Source organism: Orycteropus afer, unplaced genomic scaffold (assembly GCF_000298275.1).
Source record: "Orycteropus afer afer isolate SDZICR_OR568_19922 unplaced genomic scaffold, OryAfe1.0 scaffold00004, whole genome shotgun sequence".
In the NCBI taxonomy this organism is placed as follows: Eukaryota; Metazoa; Chordata; class Mammalia; order Tubulidentata; family Orycteropodidae; genus Orycteropus; species Orycteropus afer.
The window spans coordinates 28,351,987-28,377,729 of NW_006921591.1; the positions used below are offsets into that span (position 1 = coordinate 28,351,987).

The following is a 25,743-nucleotide window of genomic DNA, read 5'->3' on the forward strand; positions in this document are numbered from 1 at the left end:
GTGTTGATTGTGGAACCAAGTAATATGAAATCTTTGACATATGACATTTTTCTCCATTTATTTTGATGTTGCTTATTGGTCCACTTGTGAGGATTTTTCTTTTCTTTATATTGAAATGTAATCCATACTGCAGACTGTAGTCTTCAGTCTTCAGTCTTCATCTGTAAGTGCTTTTATTCATCATCATTTTCAGCAAGTGAAGTTGTGTCATCTGCATATCACAGGTTATTAATGAGTCTTCTTCCAATCCTGATGGAAAACTCTTCTTCATATAGGTCAGCTTCTAGGATTATTTCCTCAGCATATAGATTGAATACATATGGTGTAATGGTACAAAATGGACGAACTCACTTTCTTTTTTTAAACCATATTGTTGTTGTTGTTGTTATGTGCCGTTGAGTCAGACCTGACTCATAGCGACCCCTCCTTGGGTTTCTGAAGCAGTATCCCCTTATTCTGTTAGAATGACAGCCTCCTGGTCTATATACAGATTCCTAATGAGCACAATTAAGTGTACTGGAATTCCAATTCTCAGTGCTCTTCATAATTTGTTATGATCAATACAATTGATTGCTTTTGCAGAGTCAATGCAACAAAAGTAAACATCTTTCTGATATTCTTTGCTTTCAGGCAAGATCCATATGACATCCACAATGATATCCCTTCCTCATTCCACATCCTTTTCTGAATCCAGCTTGTGTTTCTGGAAGTTTTCTCTCAATATACTGCTGCAACCATTTTTGAAATATCTTCAGCAAGACTTTACTTGCATGCAATATTAATGATAATGTTCGATAATTTCCCCATTCTGTGGGATCACCTTCCTTTGGCATGGGTACAAATATGGATCTCTTCTAGTCAATTGTCCAGGTAGCTCTCTTCCAAATCTCTTGGCATAGACAAGCAAATGCCTCCAGCATAGCATCCATTTGTTGAAACATCTCAATTGGTATTCTGTCAATTTTTGGAGCCTTGTTTTTTTTGCCAATTCCTTCGATGTAGCTTCAACTTCTTCCTTCAGTATCATTGGTTCTTGATCATATGCCTTCTCCTGAAATGGATGAATATCAACCAATTCTTTTTGGTATAATGACTTTGTTTATTTCTTCCCTCTTCTTTTGATGTTTCCTTTACCATTCATAGACTCTTATATATATCGAGGCATGAATTCTTTCCTCAGTTCTTTCAGCTTGAGAAATGCTGAGCATCTCTTTGCTTTTGGTTTTCTAACTCAAGATCTTTGCATATTTCATTACAATAATTGGCTTTGTCTTCTCAAGCTGCTCTTTGAAATCTGTTCATCTCTTTTATCTTGTCATTTCTTCCATTTGCTTTAGCTACTCTCTGTTCAAAGGCAAGTTTCAGAGTCTCTTCTGACATCCATTTTGGTCTTTTCTTCCTTTCCTGTCTTTTTGATGACCTTTTGCTTTCTTGTGGATGATGTTCTTGGTGTCATCCCACAATTCCTCTGGTTTTGGGCACTGGTGTTCAATGTGTCAAATCTATTCTTTACAAGGTCTCTGAATTTAAGAGTGATATAATCAAGGTCATAGTTTGGCTCTTGTGGACTTGTTTTAATTGTCTTTAGCTTCAATTTGAAATTTAAAATGAATAGTTGATGAACTCTTTCACAGTCAGCTCCTGGCCTTGTTTTGGCTGAAGATATTGAGTGTCTCCATCACTTCTTTGCTCAGATGTAGTCTATCTTATTCCTGTGTACTCCATCTGGTGAAGTCCATGAGTAAAGCCAGCATTTATGTTGTTGAAAAAGGCATTTTCAATGAATGAATCACTGTTCTTGCACAATCCTATCATACAATCTCCAGCTTCATTTCTATCACCAAGGGCATATTTTCCAACTACCCATTATTCTTCCTTGTTTCCCACTTTTGCCGTCCAATCACCAGTGACAATCAACACATTATTGCGTATTTGGTCAATTTCAGACTGCAGAAGTTGGTAAAAATCTTCAATCTCCTAGTCTTTGGCTTTGGTGGTTGGTGCATAAATTTAAATAATGATAGTATTAACTGGTCTTCTTTGTAGGCATATGGATATTATCCTATCACTGACATCATTGTACTTCAGGGTAGATCCCATGTTTCTCAATGCCGTCCATAATTTGTTATGATCCATACAATTGAATGCTTTTGCATAGTCAATGAAATACAAGTAAACATCTTTCTGGTATTCTTTGATTTCAGCCAAGATCCATCTGACATTGCTGATGTCAGATGGATCATTCCACATCCCCTTCTGAATCCAGCTTGCATATCTGGAAGTTCTGTCTCAATATACGCTGCAATTATTTTTGAAATATCTTCAGCAAGACTTTACTTGCCTGTGACATTAATGATATTTTTGATAATACATGATAATGTTTCAACATTTTTTGTGACAATGAGTGCCATGCCATTCCTCTTCAATTTGTCATTGCTGGCATAGTAGATCATGTGATTGTCTGATTTAAAATGGCCAAAACCAGTCCATTTTAACTCAGTAATGCCTAGAATATTGATCTTTATGTGTTCCATTTCATTTTTTGACAGCTCCCAATTTTCGTAGATTCATACTTCATACATTCTATGTTCCAATTATTAATGCATGTTTACAGCTATTTCTTCTTATTTTGAGTCATGCCTCAACAGCAAATGGAGGTCCCAAAAGCTTTACTCCATCCATATCTTAAAGGATGACTTTATTCTGACGAGGCAGCTTATCCCCATTCTTATTTTGAATGTCTTCTGACTTGAGGGACTCCTCTTCTGGCACTATATCAAACAAGGTTTCAGGGATATTTATAAATTTTTCCAGTAATATATCAGACAGTGTTTCACTGCTATTCATAAAGTTTTTACTAGGCAATTCTTTGAGAAGTGGATTGCCCCTTTCTTCTTCTGAGTCTGTCTTAGTCTGGAAGGTCCTCTAAAACCTGTCAACCATGGGTGACCCTGCTGGTATTTTATTTTATTTTATTCCCATTTGCAACTTAAAAAAATACAGTTTATTGAAATATAATTTATGTACAGTGAAAGACACACAAAGCTAAAGTGACATGGGTCAATGCTTTTTTTTTTTTTTTTTTTTGATTTGGGTGAAGATTTACAGAGTAAACCTGGTAACCAGCAAGGAAAGTTGGCTTCCATATATAACTTGACCTCTTACAATAATGAACTAATACTATATTTGTCTTTCTGTGATTGATTTATTTCACCCCTTGCTGGTATTTTCAATACCAGTGGCATAGCCTCCAGAGTCACAGCAACACAAAAGCCACCACAATATGACAAACTGACAGATGAGGGGTGGATTGCTATGGGAGTTAAGGTTATATGTCAACTTGGCTGGGCCTGGTTTTGAGTGTATGGGCAGTACATGATGAGATTGGCAGGCAACTCTTTCATGGAATCTGCCACAAGCTGTTGAGTAGCTGCATTAGGGATATGGAGAATCATTCAGAAAGGTCTGCAGCTTTTTGGCACACTTGGGCTCTCATGTACCTGAGTCTCTATTTAGCAGCCTACCATGTTTACTGCTGATTTGAGGACTGTTTCTGGATTTGAATTAGTGGCTTGCCATGTTGTTGGGTAATATTGGTACTGTGCCACTTTTGTTTGACAACCTTGTGCTTGTTAGCCTCAGCAGCCAGCAACTGCCTGAGTGAAGAGACACTCTAGTTCCAGTGGACTGGGAACAGGAGGTACAGTTGAAGCCCAAGGTCAAGGGTCTTTCACCCAGCCCCCAGAGCTTGACACTTTAACTGGGACTTCTAGCCTCCCAAACTGTGAGTGAATAATCTCCTATTTGTTAAAACCATTCACCTGTGTTATTATTTGTTACAGTGGCACAAAATAACCAAAACAACTACAGAATGGAGAATTCTGTCACAATATCTATTTATAATCTGGAGATAGAACACACCCTGATGAAACTCTCTTTTCAACTGATTGATTATATTACATTTGGCCAAACCATTGGGAAAATGGCCTTGCACAGTTTGCACATAAAATTAAGCATCACATTGAGCATGCACTGTTTTCCATGTCTTAACTAATTCTTGCAATAAACATACAGAATAAACGAGGCAGCTGTTAGTTCCTTCTGCTTTAGACAACAGTTGTAGACTCTGAAAGAATACATTTTATTTCAAAGGAAAAAATATCTAAATGATTTTTCTCTCTTAAACATGTGTAGTACAGGATTTCACAAGAATTTTAGCTTCTCGGGTTTTTGTTTGTTTGTTTTGTTTCTTGTGTGAAGAGACTGGTGTTCTAGCCTGAACAAACATGCATTTTTTTTTTCAGGCTTTTTTTATTCCAAGCTCCTACTGAAAAGTTAAACACAGTATGACAACTGAATAGTAATTAACTGTTACAGCAGCCTTCAGTAAACCTGAAATAATTCATTCTTATGAAACCTTACATTCTTCTCCTTTATTTTCCATCTCTTAGGAGGAACATCGTCAAGACAGAAAGGCTTTCTAGGATGCATTCGCTCCCTAAGTCTGAATGGGCAGAAACTGGACCTTGAGGAGAGGGCAAGAGTCACATCTGGAGTCCGTCTGGGATGCCCTGGCCATTGCAGCAGTTATGGTAGCACTTGTCACAATGGGGGCAAATGTGTGGAAAAGCACAGTGGCTACTTCTGTGATTGTACCAACTCACCGTATGAAGGGCCCTTTTGCAAAAAAGGTACAGAGGCTCTCTCACTTCCCCTGTTTTGAGTTTTGGGGCACCCACAGACCTCAGTCAGGTCAGAAACACACACCCATAGATATCTCTCAAACCTTCCATGCTCTGTTCCTTTACCTCTCCAGAAGTCATCATTTGTGTATGCTTTATTGGTACCTACCACAAAGAGACGTTTTAAGGATAAAATTATATAAAAGATGAAAAAATAAATAAATAAAATGCAATGCTTAGATTCTTACCCTCCTTAATTTCCCTCTGTTCAGGGAATCTGCCTAGCTCCTCAACATAGTTAGATATACATCTATCCCTCATTTATTGACTATCTCATTATTTGATATTTCACATTTATGACCATGGAAAGAAGTCTACTATCTAACTATTTTGTGTATCTGGCAATAACAAATGCAGAGGTGAAAGTGAAAGTTACACTGGTTGTGATGGCTAAGGTTATGTGTCAACTTGGTTGAAGCATGAGTCTCAGTGGTTTGGCAGTGATGTAATTATGCAGTATGTAATGATGTGGTGGTCATCCTTCATGTTTGTATAGTTCTGTTTTTTGCATAATATCCTTGTTTTTGTAAACTAACCATGTAAATATGTGAGGAATGGGTGTATTATTTATATTGTGTGTATACACTGGCAATGCAATTGTGTGGAACTGAAAGTACATTCTTCATGACCAAAAAACTAGTTGAGTATCATAAGAGGGAAACTCACATCTCTGTTGTATTAGCCAGTTGTTGGTGACACAATAATTCTTCCACTTCCATTTCCTAAATCCATAATGTAATGAAAGAATCATAGAATCTTTCACTGGAGGAGCCTTAGAGGTTCTTTGTTGTTAGTTGCTGTTGAGTCAAAAAGTCATCTTAAATGATTTTGACAATAAGTATTTAGGTAAATTACTATAAAACACACTGTGCATTTATTGTAATCTCCATATTCTATAGGTTATAAGTTTGAGGTCCAAGACTTTCAATTCTTCACCTAGATGCTCACGTTTAGTTACTTGTGGAGCTGGGCCTGGAATACAGGAGTCAAAATTCCTATGGGGTGTTCTTTTTGAATCCCTACCCAATCTTATGAATATATTATATTGACAAAAGTGCATGAAAGACAGGGATTGGTGGTCATGTTGTGAATTCTTTGGATAAATTTATGAAAATTCTCTAAATGCCATAAAGTTTACTCTGACTCACACCGATCTTATAGGACAGAGTAGAACTGGACCACGGCATTTTCAAGGCTATAATCTGTACAGAAGGAGCTCTCATGGCTCAGTGCCTAAGGTAGTTGACTGCTAACCAGAAGCTTGGTGATTTAAAGTCAACAGCTGCTCTGAGGAAGGTCAATGGGTCAATCTACTTCTGTAAAGATTTACCACCTCTGAAACTCAATGACAGTTGCTATGAGTGAGAATCCACTCAATGGCAATGAGTTTGGTTTCGAGTTTAATCTTTACAGAGCAAACTACCACATATTTCTCCCATGGATTGGTTGGTGGGTTCAAACCACTGATCTTTTGGTTAGCAACTGAGCATTTAATTACTATTCACCAGAGCTCTTCAAGATAATTCTAAATGCCACTAAAATCCCATTTTTTATGTAAATATATGACAAACATAAAGACAAATAATTGGTCTACTTTCAGTTTTTTCAGTATGTTTAAGTTTATGTTATTGATGGAAAAAAATTGTTCAGCAAATAACGTAAATAATATTTTAAGAATAGATTTCAACTATTAAAATAAAATATTCTAATAACTCTAAAACATTATTTATTTACAAACAACGATGCCAATTATAAATAATTCTTATCAATTTACTAAAACACATTTTGTAACATCTCTAACCAAATGATAGTCCATTTTACTACTGGAACATAAAAGCAATAGTAAATAAAAAACTAAAAAAAAAAGAAAAAATCATCAAACAAAAACACTGTGTTTTATTTGATGGGTCTATAAAGTAAAGCCTTCATTCATTCACACCAATCTTCTCCCCAATTAGTTTGAATTAGTTGCATATTATTGCTGGGAGGCATGCTGTGCACCTTGGAAGAGAAGTAATGGTAAAAATTTTGGAGCCAACAGCATATTAGACTTGAATGGGACCTTCAAATAAAGCAGATCTCACCCCAGTAGACTTACAATGTGAGCTAAGAAAAAGCAGAATGTGACTGGATTTTCACATTGGCAGAGGTCTCTGAATAACTTTCCCTGAAAAGCTTGGATGCCACCCTTAGAGTGGCTCCATATGTTAGAAAAGATACATAAAGAATTGACGCTACTAGGCCCAAAAAGTAACATATACTAGAGTATACAGGACCTATATCCAATCTTATTCTTGGAGTATATGAAGAGTCAACCTCTTGGCATATCTCCAATGAGGTGGTTTAAACATTTCATAAATCTTACTGTTTTAAATTTACACCAGTATTTTCCTTGGCTTCTTTTCCTGAAGCAACCTCCATTAAGATTCTTCTGTCAATATCACTTTATCTTCTGCCTGCATATGTTCTCCCTTCTCCCTTTTTATTTTTATTATTATTTTATTCTATAACCAAAAGAAAAAACCAAAAGAACAAATTCACTGCCTTTGAGTTGAACCTGACTCATAGCAACCCTTGCTTGGTTTTCTGAGGTGGTATCACTACAAAAGTAGATTGCCCATCTTTCCTCCCGAGGAGTGGCTGGTGGGTTTGAACCACCAGTCTTCTGGCTAGCAGTCAAATGCCTTAGGCACAATGCTACCAGAGCTCCTTTTGTTTTGTAAGTTAATTAAAAATTGTGTGTTTGGCTTGAAATGCTTGATTTATATTTTTCTGTTTGTTTTGGGAACATGTTATTCTTTAATATGAAATAAATTATTTTCTTTGTATTTAGTCATTGTAATGCCTGTGTAATGTATGTTTTAACAAAATCTTTTAGCCATGACAATTGCCTCTGGAAAAAGTGTTATGGGACTAAAATGGAGAGCCAACAGCTAGAAGATTGTCCTGAAAAAGGTGTCCTTTACTGGAGTAATCTCCCATGCTAACTTAAAATGTCACTGTATAATTTAGAGAAATTTTTTTACAAATAATGAAAAAGATGTCTGATGTAGAATTAGGTGCAGTTGTTCTTTCCTAATTCCAGGGCCAGAACCATGTCTATGGACTCACTTTCTATTTCTAACAATGTCATAGAGAAATGTTGTTGTTAGGTGGCATAGAGTCATTTCTAACTCATAGTGACTCCATATACATAGTGACTCCAGAATAAAACACTGCCTGGTCTTGCACTATCTTCACAATTGTTGTTATATTTTATTCCATTGTTTCAACATCTGTATCAGTTCATCTCCTTGAAGATCTTATTTTTTACTGACCCTCTACTGTACAAAGACTTATATCCTTCTCCAGGGACTAGTCCCTTCTTATAATAAGTTCTAAGTAGACCAGACGAAGTCTTACCATCCTCCCTCCTAAGGAGCTAAGGAGCTTTCAGTCTGCACCACTCATTTTAAGACAAATTAGTTCATTTTCCTGGTAGTCCATGGTATATTCTTCACCAACACGGTATACAGGAGTATACTCTAGACCAAGGATAGAGTCAGCACAGGCTAATCTTGCACAGATACCAGTGAAACAAAATACCTGCAATCCTTACAGAAACAATAGAAGACAAACACAGAGCAATCCCTCACAGACATGCAGACACTATGGGAGAGAGATCCAACAGATCTACTCTCTCAGGACCATAGTACTGGGGGACACCAGAGTCAATTGACACAACAAAATACATAAAAATGTCTCCTCATCCTACATTGGTGAGTAGTGACTGGGGTCTTAAAAGCTTTCAAGCAGCCATCTAAGATCCAAGCACATCAGTTCTTCTTTGGTTTTCCTTACTCCTTGTTCACCATTCACATGCATATGAGGCGACTGAAAACTGCCATGGCTTGAGTCAGATATACCTTAGTCTTCAAAGTGACATTTTTTTTCTTTAAATAACTTAAAGAGGTCTTTCTCTGCAGATTTCTGCAATGCAATGCATCATTTCATTTCTTGATGACTGCTTATGGATCCAAGTAAAACAATATCCTTGACAACTTCAATATTTTCTCTATTTATCTTGATTTTGCTTATTGCTTCAGTAGTGGGGATTTTTGTTTTCTTTATGTTGAGTTGTAATCCATAGTGAAGGTTGTAGTCTTTGATCTTCATCAGTAGTGCTGCAATTCCTCTTCACTCTCAGTAAGCAAATTTGTGTCATCATGATATCGCAGGTTGTAAATGAGTCTTCCTCCAATCCTGATACTGTATTACTCTCCATATAATCCAGTTTCTTGGATTATTTACTCAGTATGCAGACTGAATACATATGGTGAAAGGGTACAACTTTGATCCACACTTTTCCTGATTTCTTTTTTTTTTTTTAATTTTAAGAGTTTGTTTTCATTCAACGTTATGCGTACATTTAGTTTCACTTTGCATTTACCACGCCCAACCTTAACCCAGTTTCCTCCCCTCCCTGCCCAGTAACCTTCCTCCTGTGCCCCTCATACTTATGCACTCCTCTTTGTCCTGCATTACCTCTGTGTGAATGTTGCCCCTCTGGTGCCCCGTGGTCTATTGCTCCAAAGGATATATTTCCATAGAGTATGTGGGTGCTTCATCCTGGGTTGAGTGGTCTGCATGTATATCTTGTTAACTATTGGGCTGAGAGCCAGCCCCTGGGAGTGAGTTTTATTCCAGGTACAGGATGTATTCCAGGGCCATAGTATTGGTAGACTCAGCAAACTCCATCCAACCAGTAATTCTGGTCATTATTGAGTTTTCTGATTTTGTTCCACATTTTTCCTCCCACTTTGTCCAGCATCTTCAGATTTGATCCTTTCTGGAGTGGTTGGCATTGGTAGCTGGGCAACATCTAGTTCTTCTGGTCTCGACGGCCATTGTGTCCTAGGGCTGATTGCTCCCAAATGCCCTTGTTTTTTTTTTTTGCACGGTTTTTCGCTTCCAATGCTAGGAGACCATTATGTGCATCTTAGATGGCTGCTTGAAAGCTTTTAAGACCCCAGTTGCTACTCACCAATGTAGGATGTGGAGACACTTTTATGTATTTTGTTGTGCCAATTGACTCTGGTGTCCCCAGGACTATGGTCCTGAGAGAGTAGATCTGTTGGATCTCTCTCCCATAATGTCTGCATATCTGTGAGGGATTGGTCTGTGTTTGTCTTCTATTGTTTCTGTAAGGATTGCAGGTATTTTGTTTCACTGGTATCTGTGCAAGATTAGCTTGTGCTGACTCTATCCTTGGTCTAGAGTATACTCCTGTTCACTGACCCCCATCTGACCCTCTCAGATGTTTGAGTTTATCTGTAGCCTGGTGTTTGGTATTAATTGTAATGCAGTATTGTGGGCACACTGGTTGGTATTAGCATACCCTTGTTCTGTTCAATGACTACCTTTGGTCTATATAAGGTTCTTTATGAGCACAATTAAATGTTCTGGAATTCTCTTTCTTTTCAATGTCATCCATAATTTGTTATGATCCACCTAGGCAAATGGTTTTCCATAGTCAATAAAACACAGGTGCAAATCTTTTGGTATTCTCTGCTTTCAGCCAATATCCATCTGACATGATCAATGATGTTGCTCATTCCACATCCTCTTCTGAATGCAGCTTGAATTTCTTTATGTTCCCTGTTGATGTATGGTTGCAACCATTTTTAATTATCTTCAGCAAAATTTGATTTGCATGAAATATTAATTGTATTTTTTGATAATTACTGCATTCTCTTAGATTGCCATTCTTTGGAACATATATGGATATCTTCCAGTCAGTGGGCCATGTAGCTAACTTCCAAATTCTTAACATAGATGAGTGAGCACTTCTACTATAGCAATCATTTGTCGAAATATTTCAATTGTTCTTCCATCAATTCCTAAAACAAAACAAAACAAAACAAAAAAAAAACAAACTCACTGCCGTCAAGTTTATTACAACTCATAGCGACTCCTCCTTGGCTTTATGAGAAAGTATCTCTATAGAAGTAAATTGGCCAAACTTCCTTCCAAGGAGTGGCTGGTGGGTTTGAACTGCCAACCTTCTGGTTAGCAGTCAAATCCCATGATTTTCACCAATACCTTCAGTCTATCTTGGATTTCTACTTTCAATGTTTTGTTTCTTGATCATATGCTACTTCCTAAAATGGCTGAGTATTGATCAATTCTTTTTGGTACACTGACTCTATGTATTCTTTCTGTCTTTTGTTGTTGTTGACGATGCTCTGCATGTCTTTCAATATTTTGCCCATGGTTTCCATTGATATTGCAACTCAAGAATTGAATTTTTTCTTCAGTTCATTCAGCTTCAGTAATGCTAAGTGTGTCTTTTGGCTTTCTAATTCCAGGTCCTTGCAGATTTCATTATAATACTTTACTTTGTCTTCTTGAGCTGACCTTTGAAATCTTCTGTTCAGCTCTTTTACTACATTATTTCTTCCATATTCTTTACCTATTCTCTGTTCAAGAGCAAGTTTCAGAGCCTCTTTTGAAATCCACTTTGGTTTTCTTTTTCTTTCCTACATTTTTAATAACCATTTCCTTTCTTCATATATGAAGTCCTTGATGTCATTCTATAACTTGTCTAGTCTTTAGTCACTAGTATCCAATGCATCAACTTTATTCTTGAGATGGTCTCTAAATTCAGGTTATATATGCTCAAGGTCATATTTTGGCAATTGTGGCTTGTTTTGATTTTCTTTAGCTTCAATTTGAACTTTCATATTAACAATGGGCTTTTCTGCAGTCAGCCCCCGTTCTTATTCTGTCTGATGATATTCAGATACACCATTTCTTTCCACAGATAGAGTTGATTTGATTCTTGCGTATTCCATCTGATGAGGTTCACATATATAGTTGCATTGAATAAAGGTATTTGCAGTGAATAAATAATTGGTCTTGCAAAATTCTATCATTTGTTCTCTGGTTCTTGTTTCTATAACCAAGGTCATATTTACTAGCTACTGATCTTTCTTTGAATCCAACTTTCACATTGTAATAACCAGTAATTATCAATGAATTTTAACAGCCTGTTTGATCAATTTCAGACTGCAGAAATTGGTAAACATTCTCAATTTCATCATCTTTGGCATTAGTAGTTGGTGCACAAATTTCCATAATAGCAATATTGATTAGTCTCCCTTGTAGGAATATGGATACTATCCTAATACTGACAGCATTGTTCTTCAGCAAAAATCTTGAAAAGTCCTTCTTGATAATAAATGTGACACCATACCTCTTTGATTTGTCATTCCTGACATAGAAACCACATGTTTGTCCAAGTCAAAATGGCCAATACCAGTTCAATTTTGCTCACTGTTTCAGCTGAATGATACCTAGGGTTATTGATCTTTATGTGTTCCATTTTATTTTTGATAGCTTCCAATTTTCCTGGCATAGGGTGTAAGGCATTTGACTGCTAACCAGAAGGCTGGCAGTTCAAACCTACCAGCTACTCCTTAGAAGGAAAGTTGGGCAATCTACTTCTCCAGTGATACCTCTTCATAAACCCAAGGAGGGTTGCTATGAGTTGGATCCTACTCGACGACAGTGAGTTTTCAGAGTTTTTTTATACATCAAATATTCCATGTTCTTGTTACCAAGGATTGTTTGCAGCTTTTTCATCTTATTTTAAATTGAGACACACCAGCAATTGAAGGTCCTGAACGTTTTACTCCATTCATGCCATTAAGATGACCTACTTTGAGGAGGCAGCTTTTTCTCACTCATATATTGAGTGCCTTCAAACCTGTTTAGCCTATCTTCTGATAGTATCAGACAGTTTTCCACAGATATTCATAAGGTCTTCATTAGCCAGTTTTTTCAGAAGTAGATTGCCAGATCCTCCCTCCAGGTCTGTTATAGTCTGGAAGCTCAACTGAAACCTTTACACCATGGGCGATTCTGCTGGCATTTGAAATACTGGTGGTGTAGCATCCAGCATCAAAGCAACATGAAAGACATCACAGTATGACAAACTGACAAATGAGTGGTGGATGGAGTAGAATCAACTACTATTGTAGAGTGTAACACATATATATATACAACTTATCCCCAATCTATACAACCTAGTAAGACAGATATCAATCTCTGCATTTAACATTTATAAACACTAAGGTCCTTAGAGGATCATTGTCTTGCTAATATGCGTCTGAAGTGGGAATCCATCAAAAATCTTTCCGATACTTTATTTGTTCTACAACTATGATACCATTCGGCACAACTGAAACTCAATTCACTGCCTTCAAGTCTATTGGACTCACAGCAACCACTCCTTGGGTTTCAAAGGTGCTATCTCTATGGAAGTAGATGGCCCAGAATGGCATAATAGGATTCCATCTCAAATATGTAAGTTTTTGTTTGTGGGCTTATTTATTTATTTATTTGTTTTCATTATCAAGATAAAATACACATACCATAACATTGACCATTTCAAAATGCAAAATTATTTGGTTCTTAGCATATCCACAGTGTTGTATAACTATTGCCAATATTTAATTTCAGAATATTTTCATCCTACAAAGAAACTCCATGTACATTAACAGCCACTCTTCATGTTCCCCTCCCTCCAGCTCTATGGATTTGCCTACTCTGATTCTAGATATTTCATGTAAATGGAATCATACAACATATAGCCTTTTGGATCTGCTTGCCCTCATTCAACATGATGTTTTTAAGGTTTATTCATGTTGTAGCACTTTTCAATACTTAAATTGTTTTATTGTCAAAGATGCACCACACTTCACCTATCCATTCATCAGTTGATAGATATTTGGGTTATTTTTGTTTTTTGCCTATTATAAGTAATATGCTATGAAAATTCATGTGCAAGTTTTTGGGGACATTTGTTTTCAATTTTGTTCGGTATATATCTAGGTGTGAGATTTTTGAGTCACATCGTAATTCCATGTTTTGTTTAACCTCATGTGCATGTTTTTCAAAGTGGTTGCACTATTTTACATTCTCATCATCAATGTATGAAGGTTCCGATTTCTCCAGATACTTGACAACACTAGTTATCGGTTATCTTTATTTACTTACTTATTTTATAATCCCATCATAGTAGGTATAAAGTGTTATATCACTATGGTTTTGATTTGTATTTTCTTAATGTTTAATAATGAACATCTTTTTATGTGCTTATTGACCTTTCATACATCTTCAGAAAGATACATATTCAAATCCTTTGTCCAGTTTTTAGTCTTTTTATCATTGAGTTGTCAGAGTTTTTTGTATTTGCTGAGCACAGTTCCCTTATCACATATATAATTTTAAAATATCTTCTCTCATTCTGTGAGTTTCCTTTTCATTATCTTTTGAAATATAGAGGTTTTTTTTTTTTTTTTAATTTTGATAAAGTCCAGTTCATCTGTATTCTTGTTGCTTAGTATCATAGGTAAGAAACTATTGCTTAAATCAAGTTCACAAAGATTTTCACCTATGTTATCTTCTAAGGATTTTGTAGTTTTAGCACTTATATTTAGGCCTTTGGAAAATTTTGAGTTAAATTTTTTTGTGTGGTTTGAGGAAGGAGTCTAATTTCTTTATCCTGCATCCACTTACAGAAGGTATGTAGTTCTTCCAGCACCATTTGTTTATGTGTATTTGTCTTTAGTACCCACACCCATTTTATGAATCTGAATATGACTGCCCTGATGGTTTTATTTATTTATTCTTTTGAAAGATATTAAATAATACATGTTTATTGTAGACTACTTGGAAATCTAGAAAAGTAGAATCCAAATCTAATTACTCAGAGATAGTCATTAAAACAAACTTCTAGTTTTCTTCAAGTTCTATCTTTGCAATTAATTATTATCTGTTATGTTTTATATCTTGAATTTTATTTTATTTCTTAAGTATTTCTATATAACCAAAACCAAACTCACTGCCACTGAGTCAGAGCAACTCATAGCAACCCCATCTTGGGTTGCTGAGGCAGTATCATTATAGAAGAAGATTACCCAACCTTCCTTCTGAGGAGTGGCTGGTGGGTTTGAACTGCCAGGCTTCTGGTTAGCAGTCAGATGCCTTAGGCACTACACCACCAGAGCTCCCTCCAACTATTTCTATATAATTCATAAATATTGTAAACATAATTGTCAAGTATTACAACCTATTCCATTTGGTGCGATTGCCTTTGCATATTTAATCTATTCTATCATCAAAAGCATTATAGCTTAGAAGCTATTACTCAACTCTGTCAGCAAGCTGCAGAAATTCAGATTCTAGCTCATCTACTTTTAAATCCCTAGATTTTCTCATCTACAAAATAAAGACAACACATATATCCTTCATTAGGCATGAGGTACACATTAATGAACACTTCACAAAGCATTTGGGATAATGATAGCATAGATTGGTGTTGTTGTGAAGTGCCATCAAGTTGAATACAATGCATAGTGACCCTGTGTACAACAGAATGAAATGCTGCCTTGTTTTGTGTACGATGGATGAAACATTGCCTTGTTATGTGCCATCCTAACAAATGTTGCTATGCTTGAGCCCATTGTTACAGCTACTGTATCAATCTGACTCATTGAAGATCTTCCCCTTTTTTGATAGCACTCTGCTTTGGCCCTCTAGTGCCACTGTAACAGCAATACCACAAGTGGATGGCTTGAATAAATAAGGATTTATTCTCTGACAGTTTACAAAGCTACAAGTCCAAGTTCAAAGTGATCCATCTAGGGACTGGGTGAAAGCCTCTCAAATTTGGATTTCAGCTCTGCCTCTTGCTCCTGGCCACTGAAGCTGAAGGCTACTCTTAACTCAAATAGCTGTTGGCTACTGAGGCTCACAAACCTTAGGTCAACAAGTAAAATGGTACAATCCTAAAATAATCAAGAAACATGGTAGTCTGCTAATTCAAGTCCATTATTTAACAGTACCAAGATTTGCAGACAACATGGCAGGCCATTGAGATGAAGACTTGGCCAAATGTAGCATCTAGATATACCAAAAGTTCAAGACCTTTCGCAAAGTGTCTTCATATAAAATGGAAGCAGATCACATGCCTAATGCAGCTACTTGTCTGCTCATAGTAGATTCCAACATGGAGTTGTTTTCCAGTCTTATTATGGGGAATCACTCTGTCTATCTGCCCAGCTCAAAACCAGGGCCAGCCAAGTTGACATACAACCTTAACTACCATACCCCTCTACTTCACCAAGCAGGATATCCTTCTCCAATGACTGGTCCCTCCTGATAACATGACCAAATTGCAAGAGACAAAGTCTAGCCATCCTTGCTTCTAAGGAGCATTCCAGTTGTGATTATTCCAAGACAGATTTGTTTGTTCTTTTGATAGTCCATAGTATATTCAATATTGTTCTTCAATACCACAATTCAAAGGCGTCAATTCTTCTTTGGTTTTCCTTATTCATTGTACAGCTTTCACATGAATCTGAAGCAATTGAAAATATCATAGCTTGGGTTAGGTGCACCATAGTCCTCAAAGTGACATTTTTGGTCTTTGAGACTTTAAAGATGTCTTATGCCAAAGATTTGCCAATGTAATATGTTGTTTGATTTCTTGACTGCAGCTTCCATGAAGATTGACTGTGGATCCAAGTAAAATGAAATCCTTGACAACTTTAATCTATTCTCTATTTATCATGATGTTTATTGGTATAGTTTTGAGGATTTTTGTTTTCTTTATTTTGAGTTATAATCTATACTGAAGGCTATCATCTTTGATTTTTGTCAGTAAATGCTTCAAGTCCTCTTGGCTTTCAGCAAGCAAGTTTATGCTATCACCATATCACAGGTTGTTAATGAATATTCCTCCCATCCTGGTGTTATGTTCTTCTTTATAGAGTCCATTTCTCAGGTTATTTGCATAGCATTGTGTTGTTGTTGTTGTTATGTGCTGTCAAGTTGAACCCAACTCATAGCAACCCCTCCTTGGGTTTCCGAGGCAGTATCACCACAGAAGTAGATTGCCCCATCTTCCTTCCGAGGAGTGGCTGGTGGGTTTAACCTCCAGCCTTCTGGTTAGCAGTCAAGTGCCTTAGCCCCTATGCTACCAGAGCTCTCATTTGCTTAGCATACAGACTGAATAAGTATGGTCAAAATATATAGCTATATATATATATATATATATATATATATATATATATATATATATATAGCCCTGATGCACACTTTTCCTGATATTAAGCCATGCAGTATTTCCTTGTTCTGTTCAAATGACTATCTCTTGGTCTATGTTCAGATTCCCCATGAGCACAATTAAGTATTCTGGAATTCCCATTCTTCACAGTATTTTCCATAATTTGTTATGATCCACACAGTCCAATGCCTTTGCCTAGTCAATAAAACATAAACATCTTTCTGGTAGTCTGTGATTTCAGCTAAGATCCATCTGACATCAGCAATAATGTCCTTCCTTTTACGTACTCTTCTGAAATTGGATTGAATTTCCGGCATTTATCTGCTAATGTACTATTGCAACTGTTTTTCAATTATTTTCAGCAAAATTTATTTGCATATGGTATTAATGATATTGTACAGAATTATTATCTATATTATTTTATATAGTTGTTATTATAGAAAAATTCAAATACATGCTATAGTAAAGAGAAGAGTTTAATTAACCCTGATGCACTCAGTATCTAGCTTCATCGATTATCAACTCATGACAATTTTTCTTTCATCCACACTTACTTCCTCTCCTCTTCCTTTGTTATTTTGGAGTGAATCCCATGTATCAATTTCATTTCATCCGGAAATATTTCCATATGTATTGTTAAAATATAAAACCAAAGAAACAGTTGCTGTTGAGTACATTCTGACTTATAGCAACCCTGTAGAACAGAATAGAAGTATATAGGGTTTTCAATGCTGTAAATCTTTAAGGCAGCCAATTGCCACATTTTTCCTCCTCAAAGCTGTATACCTTTCAGCCAAGGGCTTAACTACTGCACCACTAGAGGTCCTTTGCTAAAATGTAGGGACTCATTAAACACACATGTGCACAGGATTGTTATAATAAGAAAAACTAATAAGATTTTAATATTATAAAATATCTACTTGGTGTTCATATTTTTAATTTATTTTTTAGTTTGAGTCTTTCTAAATTAATTACATCCTGATTGATTTAGGTAGCAACTAGCCTATTAATTATCCAAGAGTGGTCTTCCTGCTTATTCTAATTATAAATCTGAGGCATTGATGGTTCAGGGGTGGAATCTTGCCTTCCATAGAGGACACCGGGGTTTAATTCTTAGCCAGTGAACCTCAGGCCCAACCACCACCCATCTGTCAATGGGGGCTTTTATTTTGCTATGATACTGCAAAGATTCTAGCAAAACTTCCAGACTAAGATGGAATAGGAAGACAGACCTAGTAATCTACTTCCAAAAATCAGCCAATGAAAACACTATGGATTACAATGATCCAATCCCCAACTCATCACAGGATGGTTTGTAGCATTTACTTTCACTGTGCGCTGTGCATGGGGTTGCCATGAGTCAGGGGCTGAGCAGCTAAAACCAATAACAATGCTAAATTGAATTCAGTTATTATTATTGACACCAGCTATTGTTTATTGAATTTATATTATGTTTATGTTTTTTTTCCAATCCTATTAGTCTTCAGAACATTGAATTAATCACAATTTCAACTTAAAAAAAAATTGAGGTTGAGTTGGATTTGGTGAGGTCTACAGAGTGATAGAGCCAGGTTTCAGTCCTAGATCAATTGGAGATACATACCCCCTCACATTTCATGCTTTTTCCTCTCTATCTCTCTTAATCCATTTCACCCTTCAAGATCCAATCAGTCTATCTTCTCTTTGAGGTCTTCTCAGAAGACTCTGTCCTACAGAGACATATACCTGCTTTGTCTTCCTCTGGGAACATTGTCTTTATAGCTCTCACGCCACTCCCTAGACCATGTTAATATTTTATGTTGATATTTTTAAATATGTTTCTTGTCTTCTCAGAACTTACTTAGAATATTCCCTCCACCAGGCAGTTATCCAAGGGATGTTGCTAATATTGATATTGTTGCCTGAATAACATGATGGTCATAGATATTCACCTTCTAGTTATGTTGGTTTTCTTCCATTTAGCTCTAAGATTTTGGATATTCAGACAACTCAATCTGTTTGATCAGAGAGCTTAAACTCTTAAATTATAAGATGTAAAACTGAGTAATTAATAGAGTTCAGGCATACTGCTGAATGTAGCTTTGTGTTGGAATAGCCAATACCAGAAACATTTAAAATAATTAAACTGGCATGGAAGAAGGAGGGATAACAGACATTTGGTTTGATTTTTCTAGTTACAAGATGCATTTTATTTAAATTCCTTTTCCTAAGTATAAATAACTGTGTATACATGTTTATAACTAATATTCCATTCCACCACTCCTCTGTAAGTTTGGTGTACTGGGGTGGCTTGCATGTTGCTGTGAGGCTGGAGGTTATGCCACTGGTATTTCAAATACCAGCAGGGTGACCCATGGTGGACAGGTTTCATTGGAGCTTTGCTTCTAGACTAAGATAGACTCAGAAGAAGGAAGAGACCATCCATTTCTCAAAGAATTAGCCAGTGAAAACCTTATGAATAGCACTGAAATACTGTCTAATATATTACTAGAAAACTTTATAAATAGCCCTGAAATTTTGTCCGATATAGTGCCAGAAGATAAGCCCCTCAGGTCAGAAGGCATTTAAAATTTGACTAGGGAAGTGCTGCCTCCTCAGAGTAGAGCCAACATTGTTGTTGTTGTTGTTATGTGCCATCGAGTCAAATCCGGCTCATAGCGACCCCTCCTTGGGTTTCCAAGGCAGTATCACTACGGAAGTAGGATTGCCCAACCTTCCTTTCGAGGAGTGGCTGGTGGGTTTGAACTGCCAGCCATCTGGTTAGCAGGCAAGTGTCTTAGCCACTATGCTACCAGAGCCAACATTAGTGATGTGGATAGAGTAAAGCTTTTGGGACTTCCATTTGCTGATGTGGCATGACTCAAAATGGAAGAAAGAACTGCAAACATCCATTAATAATTAGAACATGGAATGCATGAAGTATGAATCTAGGAAAATTGGAAGTTGTCAAAAAGGAAATGGAACACATAAAGACTGATATCCTCAGCATTAGTGAGCTGAAATAAACTGGTTTGGGCCATTTTGAATAAGATAACCATATGATCTACTAAGCCAGCAATGGCAAATTAAAGAGGAATGGTGTGGCATTCATCGTCACAAAGAATGTTTCAAGATCTATTCTGAAGTACAATGCTGTCAATGATAGGATAATATTCATATGCCTACAAGCAAGATGAGTTAATACTACTATTATTCAAATTTTTCCAGCAACCACCAAAGCCAAAGATGAGGAAATTGAAGATTTTTACCAAAATCTGCAGTCTGAAATTGATGAAATATGCAATCACGATGTGTTGATTATCACTGGTGGTTGGAATGCAAATTTTGGAAACTAAGAAAAATCACTGGTAGTTGGAAAATATGGCCTTGGTGGTAGAAATAATGCTGGAGATAACGTGAAAGAATTTTGCAAGACCAATTTCTTATTCATTGCAAATACCCTTTTTCAATAACATAAACAGCAGCTACACATGTGGACTTCACCAGAGGGAGTAAACAGGAATTTGATTGACTATATCTGTGCAAAGAGGCCATTGAGAACCTCAATATCATCAGCCAAAATAAGGCCAGGAGCTGACTATGGAAGAGACCATCCATTTCTCATATGTAAGTTCAAGTTGAAACTGAAAACCATTAAAACAAGTCCATGAGAGCCAAATATGGCCTTGATTATATCTGTCCTGAGTTTAGAGACCATTTAAAGAATAGATTTGACACATTGAACACCAACAACTGAAAACCAGATGAATCATGAGATGACATCAAGAACATCATGCATGAAGAAAGCAAATGGTCATTAAAAAGACAGGAAGGGAAGAAAAGACCAAAATAGATGTCAGAAAAGATTCTAAAATTTGCTCTTGAATGTAGAGTAACTAAAGCAAATGGAAGAAATGACAGATAAAAGAGCTGAACAGAAGATTTTAAAGAGCATCTCAAGAAGACAAAGTCAGTTATTATAATGGAATGTGCAAAGACATTGAGTTAGAAAGCCGAAAGGGAAAAACATGCTCAGCATTTCTCAAGCTGAAAGAACTGGGAAAAAAAAAAAAAATAATAATGATTAAGGCTCGAGTTGCAATATTGAGATTTTATGGGCAAAATATTGAATGACTCAGGAAACATCAAAACAGGATGGAAGGAATACACAGACTCACTGTAACAAAAAGAGTTGGTTGATATTCATCCATTTCAGGAGGTGGCATGTGATCAAGAACCAATGGTATTGAAGGAAGAAATCAAAGGGTTGTATCCTTTCACCATACTTATTCTGTCTGTATGCTGAGCAAATAATCTGAGAAGCTAGACTATATGAAGCATGACATTGAGATTGGAAGAAGACTTATTAAAAACCTGTGATAATGCAAATGACATAAGTTTGATTCTGTAAGTGAGGATGACTTGACACACTTTCTGGTGAAGATTAGATACAATAGAGTGCAGTATGGATTATATCTTAACATAAAGAAAATGTAAATCCTCACTTCTCGGCCAATAAGCAGCATCAAGATAAATGGAGAAATAAATGGAGAAAAGTTGTCAAAGATTTCATATTACCTGTTTCCACAATCAACGCCAATGGAAGCAGTAGTCAAGACGTCAGATAACGTATTGAATTGGGAAAATCTGCAAAAGACCTTTCAAGTGCTGAAGGGCAAAGATAAATCTTTGACGAATAAGTTGTTCCTAACCTAAGCCATGGTATTTTCAATGCTTCATATGCATGTGAGAGCTGGACAATGACTAAGGAATACTGAAGACGAGTTGATGCTTTTGATTTGTGGTGTTGGTGAAGAATGCTGAAAGTACCATGGACTGCTAAAAGAACTAACAAATCTGCCCTAGAAGAAGTGCAGCCAGAATGCTCCTTGGAAGTGAGAATGGCCAGACTTTGTTTGACCTTGTTTGGTCATGTTGTCAGAAAGGATCATTCCCTATAGAAGGATATGATGCTTGTTAAAGTGGAGAGTCAATGTAAAAGGGGAAGGCCCTCAAGGAAATGGATTGACATAGTGGCTGCCATGATGGGGTCAGCTATAGCAAGCATTGTGACGCTGGGACAGGACCAGGAAGTGTTTTATTCTGTTGTAAATGAGGTCACTATGAGTCAGGGCCTACTCCAAGTCACTTTAACAATTCCATTCACAGTAGAATGTTCTGAATTAGATTTGCATTTAAACACACACAAATAAAAATAAAATAAAAGCCATTTATTCTTATAACTAGGCGATAGTAGCTCAGAATGTGGGCCAAAATTCCCCAAGGAAATCAACTTAAGAAAACTACTTGAATGAAGGTGATGATTGAGTCTTCACAGTTACAAGTCTCTGTTGTATATCTTCTTTTTAATCAGGAGTACTGACGTTGTAACCTGCATGATAAAGCAAAACAATTTCTGTGAAACTTTTGTAGAAATGAATTGGTGTTCCTAACTTACTAGGCAACATGCAAAAACATACAACTTTAAGTTTTGGGGCACTTTTCAGGCTGCTACAGAATTTGCATAAGGTGGAAAATAATTGCTAATGAATTAGGAAGCAAAAGCCAACTTTGATTATATTCTAAGTGCCATCAATTAAATCAGAGAATTCCACAGGAATTAGAAACATTCTCATATCATTCAGGAAAAAAGGAAAATTAAGGATAACAATATTGTGCATGTTTGCTATTCTATTTTTATGGCAGAGACTTGTTGCCCAATCTCAGTTATCTTCTTCTAAAGAGGTATTTCCTTCTTACCCCATCATTTTATAGATATAAAATTTAATGTGGACTCAAGTAGGTCAAAGGAAGAGAATATCTAGGCATTAGAATGCAAGTGAAGTCAATAAACAGATATGTTGCAGGACGTTTGTTAAAATGAGTTCATGTTAAATGTCACTTAAGTGTATATATGCTCAAACTGCAGGACAACAATATGAAGCCCTTTATACACAGCTCATGTATCTATGTGGGGGTACTGATGAGGTAGGTGTTAGCATTCTCATTCACCAGATGAGAATACAGAGTCTCCATTGAGCTCACTAACTTGCATGGAATCTCACAGCTAGAATGAAACAGAGTGAGGTTTCAGATCCAGTACTAAAGCCAAATCCTGTGCTAGTTCCACTAAGCCCAGACTTTAACAGTTGTAATGAGAACATTTTACAGGAAAGATTGGATGATTTGCATGCCCCTGCTAATTGAGTTTCATCAGTCTGTAGATGCCACCTTTCTCCATGGTAGTTGCAGACCTCCATGTAATTTGTTGTGCTATTGGAATTGCTTCCCATAAGGTTTATTTGATCAAGTCTGTGTTTTTTTGGAAATTGAATACAAATTCCTATATGTGTAAAAAATGAGTCCAGGAGTTGGATATATTTGACTTTTCTACAAATTCTTTCTAGTCTGTTTTCATGAGTCCTCATACTTTAACCAACTCTACAGAGAATACTGCTCTCTTCCTAATGTCCTAGTCTTTGTCATTTAAAATTCATTCAGTCTTCTACACGTTACACACCAGAAAAACACAAACCAGAATTGCTAGGACCAAATTTTTGAAAGTTAAGATGATCCAAGTAAAATTTCCCTATACCATGTTTTAGGACAACCTACTAGTTAACATCAAGGCAATTCCAACTCGTGGAGACCTTATGTGTTGCAGAGTAGATCTTTACTACATAAGGTTTTCAAGATTGTGACCTTTTGTAAACACATAGGCCTTTCTTCTGAGATACTTCTAGGTGGGTATGAACCACCAATCTTTTTGTTAAGAGTTGAGTGCTTACATGTTGGCTGGGACTTTGTCATCTTTATTTCTAGAAAAATTAGCCAACACATGACAGTCACTCTGCAAATACCTGCTGGACTGCACCTAAACATCAGGATCAAAACCTTAGTTCTCACTTGTAGCTGTATAATCTTGTTCAAGGAATTTAACCTTAGGGCCTAAGGCAACCAGAAGGCTAGTGCTTCAAACCCACCAGCCACTCCTCAGAAGGAAGGTTGGGTAATCTACTTCCACAGTGATACCAACTTGGGAACCAAGGGGGAGGTTGCTACGAGTCGGTTCCGACTCTATGGCAATGGTTGTGTTTGTTTTTGTAAGCATCAATATATCCATCTGTAAAGAAAACTGATGACTGGCACTTTCATAATTATAGTGTAGAGAACATTTTATAATCTCTGTGAAAAATCTCCACACAGTGCCTGGCACATAAAACAAAACAAAACCTCTTGCTGTGAGCTGATTTCAACTCATAGCAACTCCATATGTTACAGAGTAGAACTGTTTCATAGGGTTTTCTTGGTTGTAGTCTTTACAGATAAAGATTGCTGGGCCTTACTTCTATACCACCACTGGATGGATTCAAAATACCAGTCTTTAGATTAATAAACTCAATAAAACCAAACTTGCTATACTAAGTCTATTCCAACTTATAGAGACCCCCATTGGGTTTCTGAGGTGTAAATCTTTACAGAAGTATATTGCCCCATCTTCCTTCCAGAAAGCAGCTGGTGTTTGGACCACCAAGCTTCAAGTTAGCAATCAAATGACTCAGGCATTGCACAACCAAATTCAAACATTTGTACCACCCAGGGACACAGCTGGGGACATAAGAGATGATTAACAAGGGCTTACACTTTTCTAGAATATTTGACTAAATGTTTCAGTGTGTGCTCTCCCTCTTGTATTTTACAGAGGTTTCTGCACTTTTCAAAGCTGGCACTTCAGTTACATATATGTTTCAAGAACCTTACCCTGTGACCAAGAATATAAACATCTCATCCTCAGCTATTTATGTGGATGTGGCTCCATCCAAGGAGAATATTGCATTTAGCTTTATGACAACACAAGCACCCAGCCTCTTGCTCTACATCAATTCCTCTTCTCAGGACTTCCTGGCAGTCCTACTCTGCAAAAACGGTGAGTGTTAATGGTGTGATGTAAAATGACATTCCACTTACTTTCCAGAAAACTGCATAATTTCAACCTAAATTTAGTCCAAACTGGGCACCTTATTTCTACATTTCTAGCCAAACTCTTGACTATACTTTAACTTTATGGGTTGCAATTAGTATTCAAGGCCAGTGCCACCTTACTTCTGTAGTCTCAAGTGCTTTGATTTCAATTTTCCTCAAGTGTAGCAACAATTCTTTATTACTTATTCCATGCTGGAATCCATTAAGTGTAAAGGAGAAGATCATAAGCAGATCTGCATTTAAGAAGGATGAGTCACATATATCCTGTCATCTTTGCTGCAATCCTCTTTACCAAGGGCTGTTACAACAACTTGCCTAAGTGCAAACTGCATTAACAAAAGTTTGTTTTCTAGGTTTTCAAAGTAGTATATGCAAGTCATAACCTTCTGGGGGAGGGGTTGGTTCTAAGAATCAGACTTTGGAGAGGATGTGGATGAAATAAATGAAACATGAGAACATCATTGTGATTAAGGAGCTGGAACTCAATTCATATGAGAGATTGGAAAAACTTTGTTATGATAGCTGTTAGGAGAAGTTGTGTTTTCTTCCCATACAACTAAATTCCTCCTTCAAGAATGAGAACTGTTGATAGTCATGGTGAAGGACACGATTAGTTAAAAATCCTGTGAGGATGAAATAAGTGTTATAATAGACTTAGAGGGCAAAGATGTAGACATCCCTACAATGAGATCTCATACTATGTATGAGTATAATCCCTGTGACCAAGAGTATAAATTTCCTCCTTGTGATAGTTGAAGATGTGTCAACTTGGCTGGACTTCACTTGTGAGTGGTGGTTCCCATGATGGATCACATGACTGCGTCCTAAGCGGCCGGTCAGTCTAGGGGGAGTTTCCCCAGGGGTGTGGCCTACCTGTAACACTATCCCAGGAACAAACTGGAAAAACGGCATTCCAGATATATGCTT

General features: G+C 36.7%; 1 protein-coding gene across 1 annotated transcript in view; it reads left to right on the forward strand.

Annotated features, from left to right (window-relative positions):
- Positions 1 to 25,743, forward strand: part of CNTNAP5 (contactin associated protein family member 5) — a 1,495,600-nt gene that overhangs the window by 1,254,288 nt on the left and 215,569 nt on the right. The window contains exons 18-19 of the mRNA XM_042780525.1: positions 4,452 to 4,691; positions 24,536 to 24,760. Coding sequence (XP_042636459.1) covers positions 4,452 to 4,691; positions 24,536 to 24,760 — 465 coding nt within the window. The remainder of the gene's footprint in view (positions 1 to 4,451; positions 4,692 to 24,535; positions 24,761 to 25,743) is intronic.